Genomic DNA, 25,761 nt, shown 5'->3' with positions numbered 1-25,761 from the left:
AGGAGTGCGTAACATTGAGCTTCTTCGTAACCATAGCTTATAAATCAAGACTAACTTTAGAAGTATCCGCTACGGTGTCAGTAACTGCACTCTAAGCATTATATCATTCGGAACTTCCATAGAATTAATAAGATTTATTGTCAACTGGGAACCTAATCACTGGTGAGGACGGCGCAACAATGGCGTTTCAATTTAAAATACTAGAGCTAGGGATAGAAGGAGACAAGTGTCAGCCGTTGGCCGATTTTGCCGCTCCCCACCGCCCTTGATAGCAGCACCGTCTGAACTGATGTCGTCCGAACACATACGAAAGTGGACGGGAGGATGGTGGAAGTTGGGTATTAGATCGGTCGTGGTAGCTCCTCCTTCCTTATTCCCTCCTTAGCTTTAGTATTCCAAATTGAAACGCCGTTGTTTCCGTGTCCCAACTCCGATTAGGTTTCCCGTTGACGACAAGACAGAGAAGTAGAAGCTACGGCGGTAGTTCTAATACCCAACTCCAGCCATCCCTCCACCCCTTCTCATCCAAATTCAGACAGTGGTAGTTCGGACGACGCTAATTACCCAGGGCGGTGACAAGCGGCATAATCGACTAAAATTGACACCCATGGGCAAATTTGGGCTCAGCAAATTTCTCCAATTGATGTAATACGGCCATTCCTATCCTGGGACACTTTAGGCAAGGATGCAGGTGCAGAGTAGGGAATTCTTTCCCCAATTTACAAGCCAGAAGAAGAGAGTTATCAAATGAGGACTTGCGTCTCTAGGCATACTAAGATGAAGTCTTGGCTCTTGACTTTTGGCTTTTGGCTTTTCTTCGACTATTAGGTTCATAAGTGAAGCCAAAAATGAAACATTATTTTGACCAAAAGAAATAGGTTCCACAAAAGAAGCTTTGATTAAAGCACCAATTATTAATTGAGTGAAAAACAGCCCTACATCAGAATTAGTTACAATTAAAAAGGGGTGAAAAGCCCAGCGTTCAGTATAGATGGAACAACACCCTCTAATATGAATCATATCGATTTGCTTTTGCCAGGCTTCCAGGGGCATGAGCTCCAAGCTAGTATTTTGACACACGTAAGTGACATTCTAGTCGGGTATATCATCTTAACATCATGGCAGAAACCGGATTTCAACCTCTTGGAGGTAACATGCCCGACTTCAGTTCCGGCGGCAAAATGTGGCATCCAGGGAGCGGGCTTGACTGTGGAAGAATCACCTAGCTCAATACAGATCATCAACGTTGATCAAGACGACCGGTATGTTGATCCTGCGTTTGTGGTTTCCTCCTAATGCTTTATAGCACAGCATCCATTTCTTGTGCTATCAAAGGGACAACATACGCATCTTGTCACGCCATAGCAACTATTACCGTTCAGGGAACGCTTGAATCACCAGACTTGAATTGGATGCGGATCCCTCTCACTCAAACACTTCCTCTACCGACCGAGTCACCCGCATCAGCCCCTGGGCAGAATTATCCGCATCTCAATCTGCAGCCTGCCAACGACAATTATCAATTGATCGTGTAAAGCTCCTTCATTGGTTTCTAAATCAATATCGGTCACTTGTTAGGATTTTAGCTGGGAAAACTAGACCGGATTTAGTCTGAGGTTAAGAAAGCTGCATGAATTATCTCAGCGGCATTCCTGGTAGTTTTAAATACTTCACAAGAGGGGTGTCAACTATTGTTTACTGTGGGAAATTAACAGCTAGATGTGGAATTTTGATTTTAATGCGATTCATTCAAATCCCTCCGTGATGGTCACCTTTAGTCTGCTTATGCGTACACACTATTGCTTTTTCGTGACGATTTATAATATTGAGTGGATATATTGTCATATCCTAAGACCGACTATCTGGTAAAACTAGCGGCTGCAGGGCCGGTCCGAGTTGTTATCATTGAATGGATAATAGTAGATCTCGGGGCGAGCCCTATCACATCACTAGTCAATAGAGGGCGAGCTTCTTTGGTCGATTCCCCATGTCACCGTTCACTCGATTCTATCACCGGTTACCGCCTATGCTCCACGAGCAGCCATCTGAACTGCGAGCTGGGCGAAGATGGAATGGGGGATCCCCCGGAGGGGGGGGGGGGTTAGTTAGGTTGTTGCAGTAGTTCTCCTTTCTCCTCCCCTTCCTTTCTCTCTCCAGTTCTAGTATCTCGAATACGAACTCCATAGCCAGTCTCCCCCCCGCTCCAACGTAGGCCACCATTGACACCCTATAGCATATGGTAGTATGGTAGATCTTTTCGTAGGTCACCACTTGTCCTGCTTGGTCGTCTCTACTTGAGCCAAGCGGACAGTGAGAAACAAGGGGCAATTATTAGTGTTGGCTGGTGCGCAAACATAACGGATTCAACTTTCCTCTTGGGTCATGCATTTCTCTGAGTTTTAATCACAGATGACGTTGATAGACTCCACGATAGCTTTCGGTTGCAGATCTTCTTGATCAAATATTAAAGCAGTCTAGCGATTGCAATAAAGCACGTCACTAGCAATGTACCACAAGCTCTGTTCTTTTCTAGTAGATAATTTAAGCCCTGTAGCCTACATACAGACAGGACACGCGATGGGAATATGTAAACGGCCGAAGGTGCAGGCGTCAGGGGTCCTGGTTATGGATATGACGTTTTCTATTGGCGTTTGCTACCTCGTGTATCTCTCTGATCTGTCCATCACGTACGCCAATTCACTGAAAAGACATCCCACGCGTACTCCAGACGTCATCTTTCCATTGCGTCCTGAACTCGCTATCCACGCACTAAACGTGTCCATCGCTCCCTGCGGCTCTGTTATCCACGCCCACGAGTACCCCAACCCTCCTGCAGGATGCCGTTACGATCAAAGGCCGACTGTTGGAACGCCCTCGGCGCGGGTGAGAACCGCGCGGTACAAGACGGCATCACCGCACAGCTGAGACACATCCTGGAGCAGACCCACCTATCTGGGAGTGAGCTGAGAACCCCAGCGGCACAGGCGCAGCTGCAGGTAGCGGTCGAGGCTCAGATACCTCTGATGCCCGCGACTGTCCAGGCAGCATACTCCGCGGACCGGCGGGCCAGCATTGAAAACTTAGTTCACTTGGCATATCATGAGAAGCATCCCCATGGCCGACAGCACCGTCCTCGCTCAACGGAATCACCCTCACTCTCGATCCGCAGCCCCCCAGCGACCGTTTCTCCGGGACCGGTGGTCTTACTGTACGACAGCGTGATCCGAGTCTTTCGCACCAGGGCGAGCCAACGGTGTCGGTTCCAGATCAGCCTGTACCTTGAGCCCCCCAGGAAGGTCTCGGCCAGCGCGGCGATCGACGTTAACCAGCTCGTGTTCAGCAAATTCACCGAGGACCTGAAGCAAGAGTTCGGGTACGACGATCTGCAGGATGAAATCCTGTGGAGAGATCCTGCTGAGGCTGCCGAAGCCTCCCCACCGGTAAACACCGTCCGAGGCCAAAGTACGTGGGTGACGGCGATGATTGAGATGCAGCAAGCTGGCACGGCTATCCCCCGCCGAGCTGGGCCCGATTCATTTCGAGATTGGTCCCCAACTGTCGACAGGTTCGTGAACCCCCACCCCCCTCCCGTACCTTCCTATAACCAAGATGATCTCAGGATCCAAGCGAGGTCGGGCCGGAGACCCTGCCAGCGAGCACGAGCACCACCCAAAGCGGCTGTCTGTTTGTCATCACGGGAGCGCCAACAGGAGCCCAACAGGAGACCCAACCACCGGTTCAGAATCAGAGCGCACAGACTGGGGTGGAAGACGCCAGGGAGGTGCGGATGAACAGAGGGGTGCGGATGAACAGAGGGGTGCGGATGAAGCCCGATGGAACGATCTTGGTTGGATGCAGCCGGGGCCACCCTGCAACGAAGGCAGGGAAGAGAATGCAGGTCCCAGCGTCGGGGCGTGCGCGACTGGCCCTCCCGATGACCTCGGCGGTTGGGATGTCGGGCATGACCCTCGCCGTGCCAGTGATGCTAGTGACGTTGATGACGCTAAAGATACAGGCGGCGATATAGCCGGAGATGCGAACAGCAGTCGTGGCCACGAGAGCCCATCTCCTCGGCCAGCCACGCCTGACCCGCCTGAGGTGATCGAGATCGGTTCGGACACTGACCACGACGCGTCAGAGCTCTTCGAGGAGGCGGACCTGGTCAACCAGGAAGAACGGTACGCCGGCCCAACACTCCCTGACTGAGTGACTGACTAACCTCCTGATCCACGCAGACTTCGCCAGTTCCAAGAGGCACTCAAGATCGACCAGTACACCGCGGAGCGATGGGCTGAATGCCGCCGGTTTTACCAGATTGCCGAAGACTCCAATCTGGGAGACCGTCCGTCCGACTTGATCCCGCTCCGCGGTCTGAAACGGCCGTTGCTACCGCACCAGGCCTTTGCGGTGTGGTGGATCCTGCACAGCGAAACCACGACCGGCACGGGCGGGTTCGAGGCGGACGACATGGGCATCGGGAAGACCTTTATTGCGCAAGCCACGGTCGTGGTCGCGCGGTGGGTGATGCGGGCCACCGAGGCTGTGCAGCAGGCGCGAGAGACCAGCGGCGCCACGCACCTGCCAGCCACCAACGTAGACCCTCGCCGGCGATGCCCCAGTTCGGGTCGCAACCCGTATCCCATCTGCTGTCCCTGCGAATTCGGAAGCCCGACCAGCCGTCTGCAGCCCAGCTGCGGGCTCCAGCTCTTCATGGTGCCCCCGAAGCTGATGGTCCACTGGGTCAAGGAGTGGACGTTGAACGTGGACGAGCAGGTGGTCGACCTCGAGCTCCTCCTCGGGTACAGCCCCTCCCACGCGGCGCTACGGGGCGTCCGCTACCGTTTCGTCAGCCAGCTGGATGACTCGCAGAAGGCGGCGCTGCAGTACCGTGAGGCGCAGGTCTGGGGCCACGCAGCGGGCCTGCACCGCTACACGGCCGCCACGGGCGAAAGGTTACGGCGCGAGCAGCAGGCACACCTGGAGGATATGCGTCGGAACCAGCCTCTCGCGCGACCGGGCCAGGATCGGTACGTGATCCTCACGACGCCCAAATCCTTCCAGACGCAGGTGGTCGAGCCGCTCGCGGTGCGTTTTGCGCAGGCGCGGCCGCGGCAGCGCGGACCGAAGGGAGGACTCAGAGCACCACAGCCGCCGGTGCGATACTTCTTCCGGGACACCACGATCTGGTCGCGGGCCTTCCGGGACGAGTGCCACGAGGAGAAAGGCCGCCAGACCAATAGCCTCCGTGCCCTGCGCGGCCTCCGCGGGCCTACGCGACGGGTGGGGCCGTCCACCGATCCCACCGACGTTGCCCCGACAACCACCCCCCCCGCCGGTGTGGTTCATGTCGGGGACCCCGTTCGAGGCCTCCCCGGGCGATCTAAGCGGCTACCTCGAGGTGATCGAGCGGCCGCAATGGACCGGCGATGAGCAGCTCCGGTCCTGCGGCAGCAGTGCGCTACAGCAACTCGGGCACGATTTCCGCCGCGCCGCACTCCCCAGCCGCGAAGTGACCGCGATCATCGACCGCTTCCGACAGGTCCTGAACCGGATCAACTACCTTTCACGCAAAGTCTCCTCCCGCTGGCAGGGCCAGCCGATCATCACCCTACCCCCGCATCGTTCTATCGACATCAACTGTCCGATCCCCGCCCCGTTCCTGGCACAGCTTCAGCCGCTTGACCGCACGACCAATGCGGACGCCCAACGGTTCCAAGGACGAAGGACGCCCGGTTCCCTTGCCCCTGCGGTCCTTCTCGGGGCAACCTTGCAGCGTCTCCGGGTTTTCGTCACCTTCCCGGCCCTTTATCCGATCTACCAAGAGCGGTCGGACCTGCCCTTGACGATCGATCGGCTGAGCGAACAGGGCTGGGACGTCCGACCCCAGGAGTCCTGGTTCGCGACGCACCTGGCGCGAGTCGTCGACCCGAGCCCGAAGCTCCAAGCGCTCTTTCGCATTATCCATGGGCTGGGGGTCGACTGTGGCGGCCGGGAGGAGAAGCTGGTCATTCTGTCTATGTACCCAGTGGTGGCACTGATTGTGTATCTAGTTCGTCCTCTTCCCCCTCTTCCCCCGCTCCCTGCGTGGATGCTAACCGTGGTTGGACCCATAGGCCGTCCAGGCGGAGTTTCCCGAACAGCACGCTTCGCTGGTCCTCTCGACGACTCCGAACCGCCAGAGCCTTCTCGATTCGTTCCAGGAGCATGATACCGGGCAGGTGGTCGACGGGATGCCGGCGCCGGGCATCCTCATAGGCACAACAGGCACCCTTGGTACCGGAGTAACGTGTACGCGCGCATTCCGGCTAGTCTTGATGGAACCGTGCTTCATGGAGGGGGCCGAGCGACAGGCTTTTGCTCGCATTCGGCGGATTGGGCAGCAGAACCCACGCACGTATGGGATCCGACTGACGACGGATAATTCCGAATGCGAGAGGCAGATCGAGCGCCGACAGATGTTCCGCCGGCAGCTCCGAAAGGCTGAGGACGTTGCTCCAACGCTGGCGGTTGGCTCCCCACGTCTGTCGCATGCTAGCTTCGAGGATGTGGCATAAGATGGGGTGGCCAGACATCATCTGTCGGTATTAGCAGACTAGGAGATCAATCGGAATGCCTAGGTTACGTTATCTTCAGGAGCTCCTTAACTAGACAACCATAAATTCAGCTACAGCTTCGTATAGTGGTAAAGGGAGGGGATAAGACTAGGACGGTGTCGATGGAGTTGGTGTTCTCCTAGCTAACTTGTTGGCGGAGCGAAACAGCAGCGGCGCTTATATTCAAGGTACTAAAATGCAGGAGAGATGGCAGGAGGAAGAAAAGCCACACCAACGACTAGATCCTCCACAACCGTCAGCCAGTCCTCCATCCCAACCTTCCGTAGGTCGCACGACATCTTCCAAGACAGGCCGGTAACGGGTGGTAGAAATAAGCAACGGTGGCGTGGAGCCGTGTCTTGGAGTTTAGCAATGACTCATCTCATATATAATGGAGACAATCTACTTTCTGGATCGCTGCTGAATAACCCTTTGATGTGTATGCCAGGTTGAATTATTTTTTTGATCAGTGCACCGTGGCCGTTGTGGGCTAGGGGAGCCGGGATAGTTGCTAGCTCTTTGTCAACACGATAGGCCTTCTTTATCGGTATGCTTGATGGTCGGTAGGAGGTACGACTGGGTCTGAGCCTTCCGAACGGTAGACGAAGCTTTCACAAATAAAGCTCGGGAGGCTTTATATACTGGAGCAGATATATGTAGATCGGCGGAAGATCGGTGGCTTGTATGTTGGAACAGATATATATCACAAAGACACAGAGCTGCTCTGCTAGGTAAGAGTGGAGAAGACCTTACACTAGGTATTTTGGATCCGAGATGATGTTCCTCTGGTATTGAGGATAGATAGGGCAGTGTTTGGCATAAGAAGAAGAGAAAGATGAAGAGGAAGGTGAGAGGAAGGTGATATTTATAGATGTAGGGCTATGAATTAGTCGGCCTAGTGACTCATAGGCAAACAGTGAGATAGTCAAGCGAAGAATATGGTTATTTACAGTAGGGAGGGTGACAGGTAAATAAATATTGTGACCCTCAGGTAAGTCAACTTATGACTTATGATAGTAAAATATACTGATCAGAGGTCACAAGATTCTATCACACAGAACCAGAACTGACTAATACCTGGTCTGAGACAACACCGTTTCCTTCATTATCGTCCGTTAGCCGAAAGGGGATGCTCATAGTCGGTAGTCGGTTAGAAAGATAAATAATGAAGGATAGATCTATTGATCTTCGCGGCTTGTAAGGCGGAAATTGAGTTATTTATATACGGCTGAAAAGAGAAAGACTGGTGGTTAACCGAATCCAAGAGCCGACGAAAGTAATTTAGACGCTGTGAATCTGCTCAGCACTCTCCTAGGAGCCATTTAGACGCCCCACAGAATGGCCGCAAAAATAAAAGACAGAATTATTGATCTATTTAAGACCTTGGGGTTCCTGGCCCTCAGCTTAAAATCACCTTCTTCAAAGCTCATGTCGAAGATGCATTCAGAGTCAGACCGGAGAAACGCCAAATCCTTTACAACCGCACAACAGCTTTCCTTACGGCTTCAGTTTGGCATTTGCCAAAGCTCGGGATTACCAAACAATGCCTCTCTCGTTACAGCATCGGCGTGTCAGTTAGGACCAGCGTTCGAATACAAGCGTCGAACATACGCCAAAGACAGAATTGACCTCCCGTCTTTCCGAATGCCCCCAACCGAAGGTCCGTACAAACTACAGTACATGTTCTGGATTGACGCCTACAAGCTGTGCAGTCACACATTCTAAAACTTTTATATAGGCCCAAGCGAATATCGCAACGGGGCATAGGGGCCCTATCTCGTCAAGCCATCTGGAAGAACATGCGCACGGTCTAGCCATGGGCGAAGTGTTGAGTTGTTTTTTTTTGTTTATTTTCAAAGCCTAGACCGGCCTGAGGTTCTAGATATCTTGTGTATCTGCTACCTGCCCCCTTAAGTTTCCGGGGTATATGTAATCACCTGAACTATGGGAATTAGGATTCCTAGCTTGAAGTTTTATGTCTACTATACCATAGCCCTAGGTTTGCATCATGGAGAGAAACGTTTCAGGATTCAGTCTGTAAACATGAACGCTAAACGATGAAGAATGTGTCTCTCTGAAGAGACATTATATAAATATCCTAGTATAATAGTAGACTAAGCTCTATAGTTGATAGCTTGTCTGCAAATTTTTAAGCCAGTGAAGATAAGATAACGATAATCCCACGCTCCTTTTGATAGACCTATCAGCTGTCATCGTACGATATAGCTTCTGAATAGTTGATTCCATCTCTCCATGCGACATATAGTATATGCCCTGCAAAAGAAGACTGGCGCTAGATTTGGAGAAGAAGATGTAAGAAGATGTTTGAGAATGATACATAATAAAGATTTTAATTGTTCGATGGAAATACAGTTTGGATGCCTAAACTTTGTGCTGTCTTTGGTGCTAATCCACCCGCACATGGCGTGGCATAGCCATCTAGAATACGACGGCCTACTATTTTGGCTGCGGGTTGAGTATTAATAATAGGTTTTAAAGAGACATAAAGATATAAAAGGGTATCATCTTATGCTTTTCGATCCAGCTTTGTCTGTTTTTGGCACGAGACACTGCTCGAGCAATAGCCATGGTAGCATTACGTGGTGGCAAGTCTACCGATTCTGTCCCTCCCTCAAAGACAAAGACTCCTGGCACTGCGAAAGAAAAGGGGACAAGATACAGAAATCGAGATCAGGTCAATCTAAGCAGAAGGAGAGAGAACGTCTTGAAAAGGCCTTGAAACAAAAAGCGGAGGAGCAGACGAGACTCCAAGCACTTGAAGACGAAGTCGCTGCATTAAGATCGAAGCTAGATTCAAACGAGTCTGACGAGTTACGCAGCGACATTGAGGCAGAAATTGAAGAGAAAATACAACTTTTAGCGCAATGCAATGAGTCTCTCAAAGAGATTCAAAGTGACATTGACGGAATGGATATCGACGAACCTGAAGACAATATAGCGGTGAAACCGGAGCCCCAGCAAGCTCCTCCGACCCTGGATGGTTCCAGCGAGGCACATGCAGGATCAACAGAAAATGAAGATCCGATTCTTGAGTCCGACGTGCGCCATACCAATGACCCACAGCTCCACAGGGAAAATCCGGAAGAGACCGATCGCAGCTCCGACGAGCCCCGCCAGTCAAATGATCTGTTTGTGCCACTAGGTGACAACGTAAAATCTAAGAAAGTCCCAATACAGACAACATACAAAAAGCCCACAAACTACTATGACTTTGAGTTGGTTGACCTGACTTTAGACGATGAAGATGCAACGGAGGATCAACTTTTCACCGACAGCATAGTCATTTTGAAATCCCAATCATACACTGGTCACATATATCTGAATCAATATGGGCCTAAGGAATGTCCAATGGCAGTATGGAGCTCCAGCGCAGCACCTCAGCAAGTTGAGAAATGCACATTTCTCAAAGGCGCTCCTCACAAAAACGCCATGGCCACTCATGATGACGGTGACGATACTGGAAAACCAAAATATAGACTCCTGATTGACAAGGTTAAGATGGTAGCTTGGCAGCCCAAAAGAGGCGGCTCCACTATACAGGACTTGATGGACTCGGTGGAAGACCTGAACCCTGCCAAGAAGGAAGGCAACCGAAAGTATATCTTCCCATTCACAACAGTCCTCGTTCAATTTCAGGAAACAGTCGGACTACCACTGGTCTGGATTTCGCGTTCAGACTATGACAAACTCTCAAGCGGTGCAAAGCGCGAGAAGGCGAGACGGGACCGGAACATATACACATTGGCCCGGCAGCAAGTCCGAAACTACAAAAAATGGGCAGAGCAAGTACTCGGTGGTCCGCTCCAGGACATCAGTAGCAGGGAGAAAGAAGAGATGTCTTCGTCGCCTTCAAAGAACCAGCTCTCTGAGCAGTTTCCCGCGCAGCCTCGGCGTAGCCAGAGACTTGAACAACAAAATAAAGCTGGAGACACGCTGAGCATGACCGAGATTATGCGACTGCAGAAGAAATTGCAGGAGCTAGAAAACGACCGGATGAAACCCCAGGATACGCAAAGCTATGGGCAGCGAGGCCAGAAAGCTAGCAGCAAAAAGATCAAGGTCATCAATGAAGTCCCAATCAGTCGTTCCTTCAGAGGTTTTGCGGCCAAATGGGATATTGAAGTTGCTCCAGAGGACTGGAGGGACCTTGCCGATGCGGACTTTGCCAGGTTCCAGGTGATGGCCGAGATTTTCATCGAAGAACAGCGGGATAACGGCAGGTCGGTTGTTGACGATATGAAGGTTTTCGACGCTTTGGGCGTCTCTGATCGGTGAGCCAGAATAGTCTTCCGGTGGATTTCGGGGGCGAACTAAGTATGATGCTTTGCTCGTGGGGACCAATCCCTATGGTATTGTTGATTTGCGAGTCTCTTTGTACCAGAATGATCTCAGGTCTCTTTTGTGTAGTTTGTTTACTCGTTCCGTGCACTGCGCTTTCAAGAACAACCAAAGTTTCTATTTTACTACCTTTCACGTATGCAACTATCCAAAAAGACCGCTATAGTGCATCAAATCTTGGTAGATGCTAGACCTTCTTCCCTCTTCTCTCTTCCCTTCTCTCTTCCCTTCTCTTCCCTTCTCTCTTTCTAGTATCTCGAATTCGAGCGCCGTTGCCGTTCCGCTCCGCCATCGATAGGTTTCCATTGACACCCGGCTTCCACCGCGGAACGACTTGTCTTCTGGATACCGTCGGTCTCTATATCCGAGTCCTCATCTGCTCCAGAACTCTAAGACATTATATAAAACATGCTTACACTAATACATCCTCTCTATGAGTAGTGTTCTAAGTCAGATGCAAATAACCGGGAATGAAAGGCTTATTTTTCGACCCGCCAGCTTTCCTGTGTGTGCTGTCATCTTCTAGTGTCGACTTGTATGTTGTATATACTAGTCACGTAAGTCAATGCACATGCGCTGGGAAACTTAGCCCTAACCACAAAACGGCTTGGCCACTGTATTCGGCCTGTTGCTGTATAGGTAACAAGGCACGCCTTATCTTGAGGCAGTATAATTTACAAGCTGGTACATGGTTCGCTTCCCTTCAACATTTGCCCTGGTGCACTGTTGCGTAAGGATCGATGTAAGACAGATCTTGGGGCTCTGGGCATGGCATCATAGGATCAGGGTACGCGGGGAGAAGAGGACTGCCGGGCACTCCAACCTGTTCCTTCTGCCCTTCCCAGGTCGTTTCTGCATACCCATCCCCCGGTAAGCAGGTCGAGAAATAGACATTGTTCGACTCCTCCAGTTTCTTCCAGACCTTGCCGGTCAACGCAGCGGCGACGGTGTGGATTTCCTCCAGGATAGTGTTCAATTCGGCTCGTCTGATATAGCCCTGGGGGTCCGACTCCAGAGTCCCGACATGGTCTTGAAGACGGGCAATTTCCCCTTTCAGGCGGCCCACCTCGTTGCATGCCCGTGCTTTTCCGCGTTGGCTTGATCTACCGTAGACTGGAATCTTGCCTTTTCCTCCGCCGCCTCACGTTGGCTTTGTTCAAGGCGCGCTGCCAGTTGCTGGTAACGTTGGTCCGCCTCCCGAATCATCTTCTCGCACACCGGATGAGCGGCCTTCATGGCCTGCTCAAAGTCTGGTGGCGATCTCCTGACCGTGCGGAGCGGCTTCTGCGGTATACCGTGCTTAGCAACACTACTTGCGAGATCGTGTTCCCGGGAGCCGCCGACACTCATCTGGCCCTGTCGCGGTGAACCGGCACTGTTCGCGTGGGGCGCCTTCTCTATCCCGCCAGCCCACGCTCGGGTGCCTCGAGCTACGCCGCCTCCCTTTGTGGGGCGGCGGGTTGGGTGGGGTGTGGCACCTCCCACTGTGCGTCGGACGTTGGACATGCTGGAGATCTTGATGTATTGGCTAACTCTGGAGGTGGGGGTGCGGTGGCTGGGAAGGACTGGCGGGGTTTTAGGGAGGCTTTAGACCACGCAAATAGGACAATCGGTGCTATGATTTGAGTCGGTGCTCAAATGGCGCCCAAATGCTTTTTCCATCTGCGTGGAAGGGATAAACATGATCTCTATCGCAAGCGAGGGACTAGGTTCAGAATGTCTGCCCAAGCTCTTATTGTATCTCTCTTACTTTGGCTACTTAGATACTAACTAAGACATAGATCATCGGCTTATTCCAAGAAGCCCCTCTCAGCCCCTCTCTCTAGTGTAATCCAATTTTAGGAGATATAGGCTAGCTAATATGACGAGTGGTAGCCAGTGAGTATATTGAGACATGCAAGAACTGTGGCATAGGCTGGGGAGCCATTTGGCTGAATATGGTATCCTAAAATTGGCTGCGAATGTGATCGATGATCGATCAGGCTGCCAAATAAAGTCCATATTGCTGACCATCGTATTTCAAATCAGCTGCCAAATACAAGGGTCAGCTTATTTTCTCCCGGCCCGAATTCGGTAGCTTGATTAAGCACTTGCTCAAGTGCCGAAATTAGATGTGTAGATGATGTTCAAACTTAGTACCGTTCATTCTGTGCCTAAATAAGGACTCAAATGAGGTATTTACATTGGGTACCCAAATTAGGCTCAAATCAAGTGCTCAGACTAGGTGCTCAAATGAAGTGCTCAAATGAAGTGCTCAAATGAAGTGCTCAAATGAAGTGCTCAAATGAAGTGCTCAAATGAAGTGCTCAAATGAAGTGCTCAAATGAAGTGCTCAAATGAAGTGCTCAAATGAAGTGCTCAAATGAAGTGCTCAAATGAAGTGCTCAAATGAAGTGCTCAAATGAAGTGCTCAAATGAAGTGCTCAAATGAAGTGCTCAAATGAAGTGCTCAAATGAAGTGCTCAAATGAAGTGCTCAAATGAAGTGCTCAAATGAAGTGCTCAAATGAAGTGCTCAAATGAAGTGCTCAAATGAAGTGCTCAAATGAAGTGCTCAAATGAAGTGCTCAAATGAAGTGCTCAAACAAGGTGCTCAAATTAGTTACTCAGATTAGGCTCAAAATAGATGCTCAAAATTAATCCTGCTCATTCTGTGCTCGAGTGAGGTATTCAAATTGACCTAGATTAGGTGCTCAAATGATGGTCAAATTGGGTGCCTAAATTAGGCTTAAAATGATGCTTACACTTAGTACCATCCATTTAGTCCTCAAATAAGGACTTAAGTGAGGTATTCAAATTGGCTCAAATCAGGCACTTAGACTAGGTGCTCAAATCGAGTGCTCAAATCAAGTGCTTAAATCAAGTGCTTAAATCAAGTGCTTAAATTAGGTGCTCAAATTATTTACTCAGTTTAGGCGCTCAAATTAGGTGCTCAGACTAGGCGCTCAAATCAAGTGCTCAAATCAAGTGCTCAAATTCAGTGAAGTCCATCCAGTGCTCGTTCTAGTATCTGGATCTATAGTGCCTATACTGGAATACAACTATAGACGCGCAAATCGGATAGGATACTGTACTGTATAACGGAAGAAGCCAGTACGATTGCAAGTTCATTGTACAAACACTCGATAGCAGCGGTAATCTTTGGGAAACACCCGGATCCCCTTTACAATTAGCCTATACATTGTGTAATCATCTAGCGAGCTACCCCGCGTGGGCCCGATGTCTGTACTCAAGGCCGTACGGCAGTTGTTCGACTTACGTGAACGATGGCAATATCTGACCTCCGAGGGTCCGCCGCAGGTCCCCCGCGCCTCGCATCCTCGCAACTGTACAAAGCATGCCGTGACGCATTCAGTGCTCTAGTTTAGCTCTCTATATCTATAGTAGGCTCCCTACCTTATCAAGCACTATGAATCCCTTCATAGATAGTTATAATAGAATCTTGGTCAGGAAGATACGCTGATTAGCTACCACTTGGTTATAAAACAAGGAGTGGGGTCTCTGTCGCTCGATTTTACGGCCCTTCACCGCCTTATTATTAGGAGATGTGGTCCGAACTATGGCAAGTCAGGGTGGGAGATCATTGGAGGGAAGCTAGGTGGTTGCTGTGGTGCTAGTTCCCCCCTTCTTCCTCTCCTCTCTCTAGTTCTAGTATCTCGGATACCAGCGCCGTTGCATTTCCACTGCACCAGTGATTAGCTCTCCTTGACCAGAGGCTTTGAGGATTTGATGATGTGTAGAAAGGTACAGGAATTTCTATAAATAAGTCTAACTTTATCATGGCGTTTAATGGTGAATAGGAGTGATGATCTTAGAATTCTGAGCAGTCTGATATGCCCTAGCGGCCATTATTAAGACATGCCGATCAGGTCTTCAATCCATATAGCACCTACGGGACAAGACGGTTGAGCCAATACAGGATTCATGGCTTTCTACTACTAATTCGAAGGGGCTACCCAAGATGACTTTGTACCATAGCCGCATAGGCTTAGGCATGACACGGATTCCAAGGATATCACTCCGGAAAAGAGCCTGGCAATCTACTTCTCCAAGCCTAAGATCGAAGCATCAAGGCCCTAGATGAGATTATAGCTACAGGGGTTAAAGCTGATCGATCTTAAATACACTGATACTCGGAGTTAGCACCTAGTGACACCATAGTCAGTTACAATGGTGATGGTTCAGGGTTTGGATATGATCTAGGCCTATTAGGCAACCTGGACTTACCTAAAGAAGACACCATAGCATCCGTTTCTAGACTCCGACTTCACGTTAGGATCAACTTCAGATCAAGAAAAGTTGCTGTCATGATACGCTTTTTACTCTCTGCCGACCAAATAGACAAGTCCCTAGCCTTGGTTCTGGATACAGACGCTTACACCTTGTTGGGGTTCATAGTCTTTTGGTTGGTTCTACTTCCTGAACATCGTACCTTCCACACCATACCTTCCTCATCATACCTTCCTCACCATACCTTCCTCACCATACCTTCCTCAACTTGAAGTCCAAACTTCTCAAGTCAGTCAACTCTTTGTCACTAGGACACCTTTGCCTTTGCTTCTCTTCCAGATCAAACTCGAAAATTCACCCTGTGCGCTTTCAGACTGTTTGAAACAGCTGCGGCATCTGACTGTCCAAATCTCGAAGCCAAAGGCTTCGCCTGGTAAGCCTGACCTGTACGGGGGAACTGCAGGCTCTCATCTAAGGTGTCCGCCACCACTATACTATCACTGCTGACCCGTCTCCAACTGGCATCTCTAGGTCTCCAAGAGCTCTTCCGAGTTACCAGTGATATCGCCGAGCCTCCCTTCCCCTGGACCACCCACCGCCTTTTCGCCTTGCTCTACCGTGAATCGCCACCGCCCCCGGGCGATTTGCAACATGTCGAGCCCTGCTCAAGGTCCCTCGCATGCTCTACCTTCTTCTCCGGCATACCCAGAGGCGATTTCGATCGATACCGCAAGTGTCTGGTCAGCGACCTCTGCAAGTCGGCACATTCCTCATTCTGGGAAGCATAACGAGCTCCCATCCCCCCTTTCTGCCTCGTCCCCGGAAAGCATGGCTACGAACGACGCGGAGGCACCAGAGAGCGCCACCAGTCACTCGAGCCGGAGTTCAGTATCGCCATATGTCGATCCAGAGCAGGCATATATATGCCCTGTTGACCCTGCGGGCTTGGATCCCCCATCCGATGCGGGATATCCTCGACCCCAAGTATCGGATGGACGGTCACGGAGGTTTCGTGGGATTCCTCACGACAGTGATCTCAAATGGTATGCCGTCAAGGGGGTTTACATCAGCCCTTTGCGCATTGGGGGTCCTCCCAGCCAGCTCTCGTGGATCCCCTGCATCGAGGACGTATTGTCTCCTGACGAGGCTCTGTATCCCCACCAAGGCAAACTCCAAAGTCGTTGTTTCGCGGTCCTACAGGTCCATCGTATCCGTGTCTCATCGGTCGAACTACTCTACTGCCGACCAAGACTCAACCCACACAAGCCCCCCCGTCTTGACGCTGAGGGTGATATCCCAAGATGGAGAATTTACTGAGTCTGGCGCCAAGGCAGTTCTAGAGATCCAGGACGCCATCAGAGACATGACCCGAGATCTGGATCAGCCACTCTCCACCATCACGGTGGATATCATCCACCCGAGACTCCTACGCCCCAAAAATATGTTCCCCGTCGAGCAGGACAATCTGATCTTTCCACAGTGGAAGGACGTTCTTGAAAAAGTCCTTGACCTTCGCTCATGCCCAGAGCTTTCGGCACAGGCCAGACAAATCTCGACCATCGGCTGTGTCCGCCGGGGCTGGCATGAGCATTCCGACCAATGCCCGGTTACAATCCTGATTACGGTGAAGGGATCAGTCGCTGCCGACTGGTCAGAATTTGCGGAAAGGGTGGTGGAGATCCTCTCTCGAATGGGGCTGCCAATGGTTGCGGTCGAGATTGCACTAGGGGGGTATAGAACCATTGATTACTGTGAGTGTAAGACGGCGGCATGGGATACCGCATGCGTTCCTCCAGTGTCCAGTCCTGGTTGGGGAGAGTCTTGCGCCAAGTGATGACGCTACCGGATCCGGGACACTTGGGGGGCTTTTTAGCGCTCAGCTTCGGAGATGGCGTAGGCAAGGACGCAAAGTTGGAAGTTTTCGGTGTAACATGTAGCCATGTTGCACTTGGGGCAGCGGACACACGGCATCCACCTGGAATGACTGAGCAAGAGGAAGGTCCCTGGCGGTGTGAGTGATGGTCCCTAATACCTTTCCGATCCCAGTGCCTAATTGTCGCTAACCCCATTCAGTGAAACCAAAAGCTCGGATCTCGGGTGCAAGCTCTCAGGCGGAAGTCTACACGGTCGCGCACCCATCGAAGATATCTGTAGCCGAGGAAATCCACAGCTGTACATCCAACATACGGCAGTGTGAGGGGGATCCTGGCTGGACAAGAGCGCAACAGCTCCAGAGGGACGGCATCATTCCCCCGCACGACTATCCCACCAAACCGCGTTCTCTGATCGCACAGGAATTCCCAGCTATGATGGATCGGAGTATGGAAAGGCTGTCTAAGCTGCTACAACAACACTATACGTCGATCTGCCTGTTGACTCGTCTACAGTCCTTGAGCGACGCGCCCGACCATAGCTTTCTAGGCACCGTTTTTGCCTCCTCTGGTGCCTACCTCCTCCCGTGGATCTCTTCTAGGGAAATAGCGTCGGCCCTATACAATACAAAAGACCATTGCCTTGGGATGGACTGGGCGCTCATCCGTCTGAGTAAGGAGCGTACGAGCGCATTCCGGCTGGCGAAGAGGATTGTATGTGACCCCGGAGATCATCTGGATCATCAGTTACTGACCTATCGATTAGGTCGAAGAGCCATGGGAGAAGTCCGACCAGTCCAAGACGGATACCAGGAGCCCTCAGGCACGCTCTGACCCAAAGGTAGAGAAGTATCTAGCTCAAGAAGAAAGGTTTATCCCAATGCTCGTGAGCCCGCTGAAGGATCCCCGCAAGCCCACAGGCACAAGTCACCTGCAGGGAGATGGACTTCACGATGGTTCCGAGCAGCGCCCTACATCAATGCCCGGCCCGGAGCCCTTCTTGCAGAATGGCGACAAGATCACTTACTGGGGATACCGCTCGGGGCAGATGGAAGTACGATACAACAGCCTCAAGGTGGCGCACCTCTTTGATGCCTTCGACGCCGACGCAAACTTCACCGAGCAACGCCAAACCCTTGAGCATTGCATCCTCCCAATACGACCAGGGGGCCATTCAACTGGCAGTGGGGATTCAGGCTCATTTCTCTACACCCCCCAGGAGGATCTGGCTGGGATGATCTGGGCTGGTGACAACAGCCAAGGTTTTGGGTTCTTTACCCACATTCAAGATCTGGCTCGACATATTAAGCAGGTGACTGGTTGCAAGGAAGTCTTTGAAGTTGAGATGCAGGTCGGCAATTTCGCTTAATGGGCAACAGATGCTCCATCGCTTAGTCGTTGTGAAGGTGGATTGGGGGACGCTTGCTTGCTTGCGTGGTTAGGTATTATTATGATGTTTTCTATTGATATTACCATTAGCGCACATCAGCTTAATGGACCCTCGCTCTGTATTTTTTCGATCCCGATTTTGCCACCCCTTCCCCGTGTAGCTGCCGCCATGGGGGGGGAAACGCGCAAGAAAATGGGACGGCCACTGGGCCTGCCAGACGGCGACAACATAACGCGCTCCACAAAGACACCCGCCTACAGGTAGCCCGGTAGCCCACCGCATGGAAGGAGAGACGGGAGACAGGAGACAGACGACACCTTCCTGCCATATGAGCCTGTTTTCCCTCCCCACCGCAAGGCCCTACCGAGACTCGGCCACGCGACAATGTCGCGGCCCGAGCCATCAACAGGATGGTCCAATCGTCTAACAGAGGGGCCGAAGAGCAGCAATCGATACCCGCGCGCTCTAACCGACGGAGCTCTAACCGACAGAGCTCTGGCGTCACCACGCTACCCACGACAGGTGCCGCTGTCCCCCCGACTTAACTACTCGGGAGGTCCTCCCAAATCAGGTGACGTCACGTATCCAAGGAACCCATCCAAGCTGCCCTGAGCTGCACCCAACTGCCTGCCTGATGGCTGGCGGACACCACCTGGCCCCAGGCTCAGGCTAGCTGCTGATCGTGTGTACAGAGAACAGCCCACTCCCTCTGAGAGACCTGCTGGCAAACTTGGTGACCTGAGAGATTCACGTGTGGAAAGTCAATCAATCAATCAATCAATCAATCAATCAATCAACCAATGCCTCTGTATATATATTGTAAACAGCATGTGAGACACGTCCATTATAGGTGGGTTGGTACAGTACACTAGGCCTTGACCACAGCAGTTCCGTTCAAAACAAGTGCACAGTCCACAGCTCCTTACTTCTCCAAAAGATTCGGATTGCTTTTGAGAACTGCTATCGCATCAAGAATGCTGGTCTGGGAATTAGAGACGTCTTCTTGGAGTTTCTGAATCACCTGCTGACACGATACGACCTCGGCCTGTAAGTCAGCAATCTTTGCCTGCCAGTCCTGCTCTTTGCGCAGAAGGGATTCAGACTGCTCTCGATACTGCTCCACCTGCCCAATAAGCCGTTCATTCTCTGACTCTACTCTTTGGATCACCTCGGTAAAGCTCTCTGGGCGGTCCTGAATAGTCGTCTTAGCTTGGATATGATCCGTACGGACGAAAACCGCTTACCTGACAGGCCGAGGACGCTTCGCTGCTCCTTGGAGTCCGCTGCAGGGGTTGTGGCCGGACGGCCTCGATAGATTTCCCCAGCTCGCCGATGATCTCTTGATAAAGCCCGATCGTGCCTCGCCGAGTGGGGTTCTGAGAAGATGTATCTGGGCGTCGGAGACGGACCACGCGTAGCCATCTTCCGCAGACGGTTGAAGACGCACGCGGTAGGGTGGAACGGTGAGACCGAGCTGATGATCTGGTTGACGGAACAAAAGTTAATTGGCTCTGATAGGGAGCAACGAGCGTGGTACTGACAAATATGGTTTGCCAATGCCTCCCGGCATTCTTGCCGTTTTTCAGCACGTCTTACGTTGCTATTGGAGCTCATACTAGGGAGGGCAGATCGGCAAAGTTCAGTGCTCTGTAGGGAGCGGGCAAGGTGCTCGTGGATATATATTACAGGTGAGATAGGAGTCTACGGTTATTGCTCAAATTGAAGCATCCGCATTTTTGGTTCCGTGTGTTGCGATCAGACCCAGCCGGATTAGACGCCCAAGTTCTATCAAATGAGGTTGCCGTCAGGAAAACGCCATACGGGCCCCCATCAATGGGTGTTCAAGGCAATCAAGTTCCTGGCGCATCAAACTGGCATCCGGGCAACCGGGATTGAAGTACATGCAAGGACCGTAGGTAGCCCCGGTAGAAAGGATCGCCTTATCCAACATCATCAACATACCTCAGGATCTGTCAAAGGGCCCATCAAGATCGGCCCAGAGGAGGAATTGTGAGACCCAGACGATCGAAACCTACAAATACGAGCCTATCATGATGTATCCCGCTGTGTTCGTTTACACGTTATTTGTTCTACATACTCAAATAGGACGAATGTCTCGCACCCAAAGGACCCATTCGAGAAGACATACTGCACCCTCTGATTCCCAACGCTATCCTGAACAATTGACCTGTTCATTTCCGCGAGACAGGGTCAGTGCCAGCGCTGTGGGCAGCAAACCAAATCCCAGCATGCCGGAGATTCAAGTCTGTCCCTCCAGCCGGCCAACCCGGATCATTCTTCGCATGGGACGACCGCCCGCTCCCAGCGAAATGCTAGGCAGTTCAGCAGCGCCTTCGACCCAGGTGGGCCCAAAAAGTAGAAATTCGCACCACAACGCCGCGCCGAAGCCCCGCACTCGAGAAGACTGGCTCAAACGCCTCCGGCCACGCAAGTCCATCAGCACACCTCCTGTATCCGGTAGAAAGTCCGCGCGAAAGCCTCAACGCAGAAGTGGGTCGCATTAATAGAGAATGCTGCTTGCTGGTTATGGTTTACGATGAGCGATAAGCCGTGTTACAGTTAGGAACTAGATATGAAAGTTCTCCACCTAGTGTCCTGGACATGTCAAGAACCAGACCAGTAGATCCAGTACGTGCAGTATATACATATGCTTCTTTATGTGGGGCATTTCGATTATATCTTCATACACTACTATTCTGTCAATCAAATTGTCTCCTGATCCATCATCTGCGGTCTATCATCAGCGGTCTCTCATCAGCGGTCTATCATCAGCGGTCTCCTAGAAATTTCTCTTATCTCACGAGAGAGCGCTATTCCTAGGAGTCTATTCTTAAAGCCCTAGACCTTGAATATAAGACCCCATACAGATCCGCTTTCTGATTTACTCTGACCTTCTATGTACATACTCCTCAGTACACTGCTCATTACTGTAATCCAGCTCCACTCGGACAGCAAATACTGTGTGTAGTCACCGACCTGGTCAAAAGGCTTCCGATATTCGGCATCGTGCAAACCGCTCGGTAATAATATCATAGCGGTCTTGGGTGATAGTCAAGTCGCGCATGATAGTCAACACCTTCTCGAGGAGAACGGACATCTTATCGGTATAGCCTCTGACCGAAATGTCGAGACCCAAGATGTTCGCAGAGAGGTGATAATCCAAACCAGCGAGTTCGGCGTCGTAGGAGTATTCGTTCAAAGCACCCCGAACAAGCTCGCATTACAGCCAGGTTTTAATTAGGTTCGCCGGTGTCTCCCACACGAATGGATTACGCAACGTCATATGGAAACGTTCCCTTAGGAACCCAGAAGCGGTTGTCCTTCTTGAGGTGAGTCTTGAGGTGAGTCAGAGAAGAAGTTTCTCAAAGGCAAATAATGGTTTTGGGACCAGTCTAAGAAACTTTGCTTGTGCTCGGACTTGAATACTATTAATAGATCACTTCTGCTAGAAACAGTAGCATTGGGTTTTTGAATCTAGACGCCTTTATAATATCGATATCGCACACCTCAATGCTGGTGGTAATTCCTTATTTCTGAATAAGAAGATTATGCAACCCAAAGTCCTGGTCTCCATTGAATCTCATGTTAAGCGTCTCATGTGTGCTGAGCGGGAAGCAAGGTATGGTTCAGATTCGATTCGAGAGGCAGGGCAAGCAAGTGAAAAAGCAGTTGTTCCAGGGGATGCACGTACCGCTTGGCTCCGCGGGTCATCTTTCATTCGTCCTCTATGACTCCTGAACATCAGCTCTATGAGCCATGAAGAGCCTGTAGCCTGGTAGGGCAACCCCACGGCATATCGAGACCACAATGGGCTCTGGGAAGATCACCGCGGCTTCTGGGAACTCGACTGCTCCTGTCAGGGATACATTAGCCATACAAGACGTATGGAGATATGATCTGCGAGACTCGGGTCCCGTTGAACGCGATCCTCACATTCCCAGAAACTGGCGTTCCTAGCATTAATTGTCATCACCCGCAAGATTCCCGCGGTCAACCCATTTCATGAGCACAGCTAATGGGAAATATCTTAAACGTGCTCAATGGGTCCCAAATCAAATAATGTATCGTGATATAAAAGAATGTTACTTCGCTGAACCAGAAGTACCTTAGTCAAAGCCCCTGACAGCATGGTAGTTACACTTTGATTCCTCGGGATATCATGCAATATCTACTCCCCTTCTAGCCTTTTGAGATACCTTGGAGGTCGAAGCATGAAGATGGTGCAGAGGCCTGCTGTCGAACTGATTTCACCCTATCAGAAAACAGGGTTTCTACATAACGCGCATTTCTTTCGTCACATGAAAGCCTTGCCTATCGCGAGGAGCACTCCAGCGAGTCTTTCCATCCCTTCTCTCAGCGCCTTCGAGCGGGGGGATCTCGAACGTTTGCGCCCAAGTGGATTCGATCGAGCATTCTACCTCTAAACCAAAAATATGGAGTAACGAGGGGGTGCCATTAAGTTGGCGGACATGAGTGGGTCCGCAATGGATGAACCGGATTGGACGGTTACGCGCCGAAAGGAAGCTGGCCGCGCCATGCTGGTCAACGGTTTCCTGTCACCACTCGATACCCGCCTCCTCTGAACTGATGAAACTCGACCTTCCATCTGCTCCTGTGCAAGTGTAGTTCCCAGCAAATAAAATGAACTCTTTGGCTGAGCCTGTCCACAACCATGAAACGCGAAGCGTCGTCTGAATCACGTTGCTGTACCAGCGATGAGCGACCAGCAAAAGTGCCCCGACGGGGAAACTCGAGCACCAATTCAGAACTTTCGAAGAGTATACATGACCACGCTAACGTACAGCCGCTCTCTCCATATTCATCAAATCGCCCTAGCACAGTGAGTCGCGATAGCCCTCCGTATAAGCCAACTCACTGACAGCGTAGAATCCCGATGCTCTAGGACACCAAACAGTTACCCCAACGTTCCCAGCGCATGCGCCCACCGAGCTCACGGAAAAGATCTACCAGTGGATCCCTGCGCCGTCGGAACAACTCGACGAGCTGGAGGTGATGAGCCAACCGCCATCAAAACGATCCCGGTCGCGGTCAATTTCAACGGATCGGGGCCGGGCTCGATCGGTCTCGTCGGAGAACAGCGAAAGCAGCTCGGCTCGGGACACCAGATCGTACGCCTACAAAGCCGCCAACTATGCCACTATTCTAGAGACCAAGAATTGCTTCATGCGACAGTCGTCCGCGGGTCCAATGCCAGACGACATTGCGCTTTGTGAGCGTCTTCTCCGTCAGCCAATCGAAACCCCGCGCGGCACCATGTTTGACGACAAGCATATACTTGACTTCCGTAACGCTTTGCAAGACCGTTCGGAAGCGCGCCTGCTGGTAGACCTCCACCCTCTCATTATGCCATCCGCGGAGAACCAATACATTCAGGGGAAGGAACATTTGAAAAATGTCATCGACGGATACAATGATCCATGGCTCAAGACCGAGCCAATTTACGGCCCGAAGCCACAGCCCGATCATGCGCGGGGCCTCAAATGGTCCTCCTTTTCTGAGAGCCAGCGGCGCAAACTTGGAGTCCAGGCCGACGAGAAATCGCCATATACGCCGCGGGAGGAGATGTATTTTCCTTACTTGACCGCCGAAATTAAATGTGGGAACCAGGCGCTGAAGTTTGCCGACCGGCAAAACATGCACAGCATGTGCGTTGCCCTGCGAGCGGTGGTCTCATTATTCGAAGCGGCGGGCCGTACGGCCGAGGTTCATCGACGGATCTTGGGGTTTTCGATCTCTCACGAGCTCGAGGGCTTCCGCATATACGGCTACTATCCCGAGGTGGATGACGGCAAAGTGTCCTATTATCGCTGGCCTATTGCGCAGCCCAACGTGTGGACTCCAGAAGATCGATGGACATGCTACGGATTCGTAGAGAATGTAGACCGTGAATTTCTGCCTCTCCATACCAAGCGGTTGATGAGCATTCTCGAGAAAATCCCGGACCCGGACGATGAACAGTCCGTTGTCGATGCCGACGAACCAGAATCTCAGTTGTCCATTGTCGGATCGCTGGAACGCCCGGGGTACCGCAGAGCGGCATCCTCGCAGAATCGCGGATTACAGCCCGAGCTACGCATTATGGTCCAAGCACTGCAACAACAGCTAGCAGAACAGAAGGAACGAGAAGAGAAGCGGGATGCAGAACAGAGAGCACGTGAGGAGAAACTCCTTGCTCAGTTGGAGGAGCAAAAGCTACGAGAAGAGAGGCGAGAAGCAGAGCAGAAGGCTCGGGAGGAGAAACTCCTTACCCAGTTGGAACAGCAAAGGAAAGCAAACACCGACCTGCAAGCAAAGCTCATCGCCTTCCTAGAGCGAGCAGAAAAGTCGGTTTGAGCATTTCAACAGTTCGTTTGGGCATTGATGCGGCGTGTTAATCCATTAAAAGTGCCCGTAGGAGTCATCATTTTCTAGCGAATCAGTACAGTACGCCGACAAAGCCAGCTAAATTCAGTGGCAATAAGCTAATACGAACATGCCGTTCTTTCAGAATTTCCCTCGGCTTTGGATGATCATTGTATGGCATATCTGGCCATGAAGCTGATCAGTCGTGCACTTGAGATGATGTGGTTAAAATCGGACCGTCGCAGTTTCACCTTTTCAATAGTCCAGGGTGAGCATGCATGTCTTAGCCCTAGACAGCAAAAGCAGGTAGCCTGACATCGATACTGTATGATTGGGGTGCAGAAGCCTCTTGGTTGAGCCGGGGCCAAAGCGCATGCTAGACGCTTTTTTGGCCCACCAGTTTTCTGACCATGGGGGGGGGGTATGTAGGCTGAACTTTTAGCTGCAGCCATGTCTTTGCAGGGACCAAGGTCGTCGTTACGCAAGAGTGGTCGTGCTCCAGAACTGAAGACTTGACAATGCGGTTTTCGAACACTTTCTAGAAGAAAGCAGGCCAAGAAACCCTTTCAGACGCGCTCGTTGACTGCTCGACGGTCAACGCTGAGTGGCTCGCGGTGAACAACCACCTGGTATATTTCGCCAAACGTGCAGTCAACATCAACACAAATCCAGAGGCCAGCCATACATCATTCCACAACTCTTTTTGATAAAGAAGTGATTCAATCGCAGCGTACAGTAACAGGATCTAAATGGGAAGCTCTCGATCCATTGATAACTGTTGAAGTCGATATAGAATTGGAAGACGGCATATTTGAGGCGAATCTGCATTATGGACGTAAAATTAGGATACACAATATCTCTAGTCGTCTTCGCCACCTCGACTGTTCTTGTTGAAAACCTCAGTAGAGACAACGACAAGGCCGAGTTAACCTATC

At 51.3% G+C, this 25,761-nt stretch overlaps 9 protein-coding genes across 9 annotated transcripts; 6 read left to right on the top strand and 3 right to left on the bottom strand.

Moving 5' to 3' along the window:
* Positions 1 to 1,011: 1,011 nt before the first annotated feature.
* On the top strand, positions 1,012 to 1,296 carry N7468_009910 (uncharacterized protein; the record flags this gene model as incomplete). The annotated part of the gene is made up of 2 exons (XM_058479205.1): positions 1,012 to 1,080; positions 1,126 to 1,296. The coding sequence occupies 2 exons, from the start codon at positions 1,012 to 1,014 to the stop codon at positions 1,294 to 1,296; spliced, it is 240 nt and encodes a 79-aa protein (XP_058325773.1).
* N7468_009909 (uncharacterized protein) lies at positions 1,296 to 1,535 on the top strand (the record flags this gene model as incomplete). Its single annotated transcript, XM_058479204.1, has 1 exon — positions 1,296 to 1,535. The coding sequence occupies one exon, from the start codon at positions 1,296 to 1,298 to the stop codon at positions 1,533 to 1,535; it is 240 nt and encodes a 79-aa protein (XP_058325772.1).
* Positions 1,536 to 3,203: 1,668 nt separating this feature from the next.
* N7468_009908 (uncharacterized protein) lies at positions 3,204 to 6,575 on the bottom strand (the record flags this gene model as incomplete). The annotated part of the gene is made up of 9 exons (XM_058479203.1): positions 3,204 to 3,522; positions 3,595 to 3,682; positions 3,756 to 4,120; positions 4,220 to 4,332; positions 4,396 to 4,821; positions 4,978 to 5,380; positions 5,613 to 6,014; positions 6,097 to 6,305; positions 6,387 to 6,575. The coding sequence occupies 9 exons, from the start codon at positions 6,573 to 6,575 to the stop codon at positions 3,204 to 3,206; spliced, it is 2,514 nt and encodes an 837-aa protein (XP_058325771.1).
* Positions 6,576 to 9,122: 2,547 nt separating this feature from the next.
* On the top strand, positions 9,123 to 10,889 carry N7468_009907 (uncharacterized protein; the record flags this gene model as incomplete). Its single annotated transcript, XM_058479202.1, has 1 exon — positions 9,123 to 10,889. One exon carries the CDS (start codon positions 9,123 to 9,125, stop codon positions 10,887 to 10,889), a length of 1,767 nt encoding a protein of 588 aa, XP_058325770.1.
* A 766-nt stretch (positions 10,890 to 11,655) lies between these two features.
* Positions 11,656 to 12,458, bottom strand: N7468_009906 (uncharacterized protein; the record flags this gene model as incomplete). The annotated part of the gene is made up of 2 exons (XM_058479201.1): positions 11,656 to 11,938; positions 12,067 to 12,458. The coding sequence occupies 2 exons, from the start codon at positions 12,456 to 12,458 to the stop codon at positions 11,656 to 11,658; spliced, it is 675 nt and encodes a 224-aa protein (XP_058325769.1).
* Positions 12,459 to 15,832: 3,374 nt separating this feature from the next.
* Positions 15,833 to 18,421, top strand: N7468_009905 (uncharacterized protein; the record flags this gene model as incomplete). Its single annotated transcript, XM_058479200.1, is given in 5 exon segments — positions 15,833 to 16,268; positions 16,360 to 16,932; positions 16,944 to 17,192; positions 17,255 to 17,766; positions 17,819 to 18,421. 5 exon segments carry the CDS (start codon positions 15,833 to 15,835, stop codon positions 18,419 to 18,421), a joined length of 2,373 nt encoding a protein of 790 aa, XP_058325768.1.
* A 566-nt stretch (positions 18,422 to 18,987) lies between these two features.
* N7468_009904 (uncharacterized protein) lies at positions 18,988 to 20,056 on the bottom strand (the record flags this gene model as incomplete). Its single annotated transcript, XM_058479199.1, has 2 exons — positions 18,988 to 19,160; positions 19,687 to 20,056. 2 exons carry the CDS (start codon positions 20,054 to 20,056, stop codon positions 18,988 to 18,990), a joined length of 543 nt encoding a protein of 180 aa, XP_058325767.1.
* Positions 20,057 to 20,496: 440 nt separating this feature from the next.
* On the top strand, positions 20,497 to 20,967 carry N7468_009903 (uncharacterized protein; the record flags this gene model as incomplete). The annotated part of the gene is made up of 1 exon (XM_058479198.1): positions 20,497 to 20,967. One exon carries the CDS (start codon positions 20,497 to 20,499, stop codon positions 20,965 to 20,967), a length of 471 nt encoding a protein of 156 aa, XP_058325766.1.
* A 2,168-nt stretch (positions 20,968 to 23,135) lies between these two features.
* Positions 23,136 to 24,817, top strand: N7468_009902 (uncharacterized protein; the record flags this gene model as incomplete). Its single annotated transcript, XM_058479197.1, has 2 exons — positions 23,136 to 23,303; positions 23,351 to 24,817. The coding sequence occupies 2 exons, from the start codon at positions 23,136 to 23,138 to the stop codon at positions 24,815 to 24,817; spliced, it is 1,635 nt and encodes a 544-aa protein (XP_058325765.1).
* Between the last annotated feature and the right edge of the window lie 944 nt (positions 24,818 to 25,761).

This window comes from Penicillium chermesinum, assembly GCF_028974085.1.
Source record: "Penicillium chermesinum strain IBT 19713 chromosome Unknown utg000008l:1.0-1752722.0:1.0-1753981.0, whole genome shotgun sequence".
Classification (NCBI taxonomy): Eukaryota; Fungi; Ascomycota; class Eurotiomycetes; order Eurotiales; family Aspergillaceae; genus Penicillium; species Penicillium chermesinum.
Note: the sequence above shows the minus strand (reverse complement) of the source record. Positions and strands in the feature narration are given on the sequence as shown.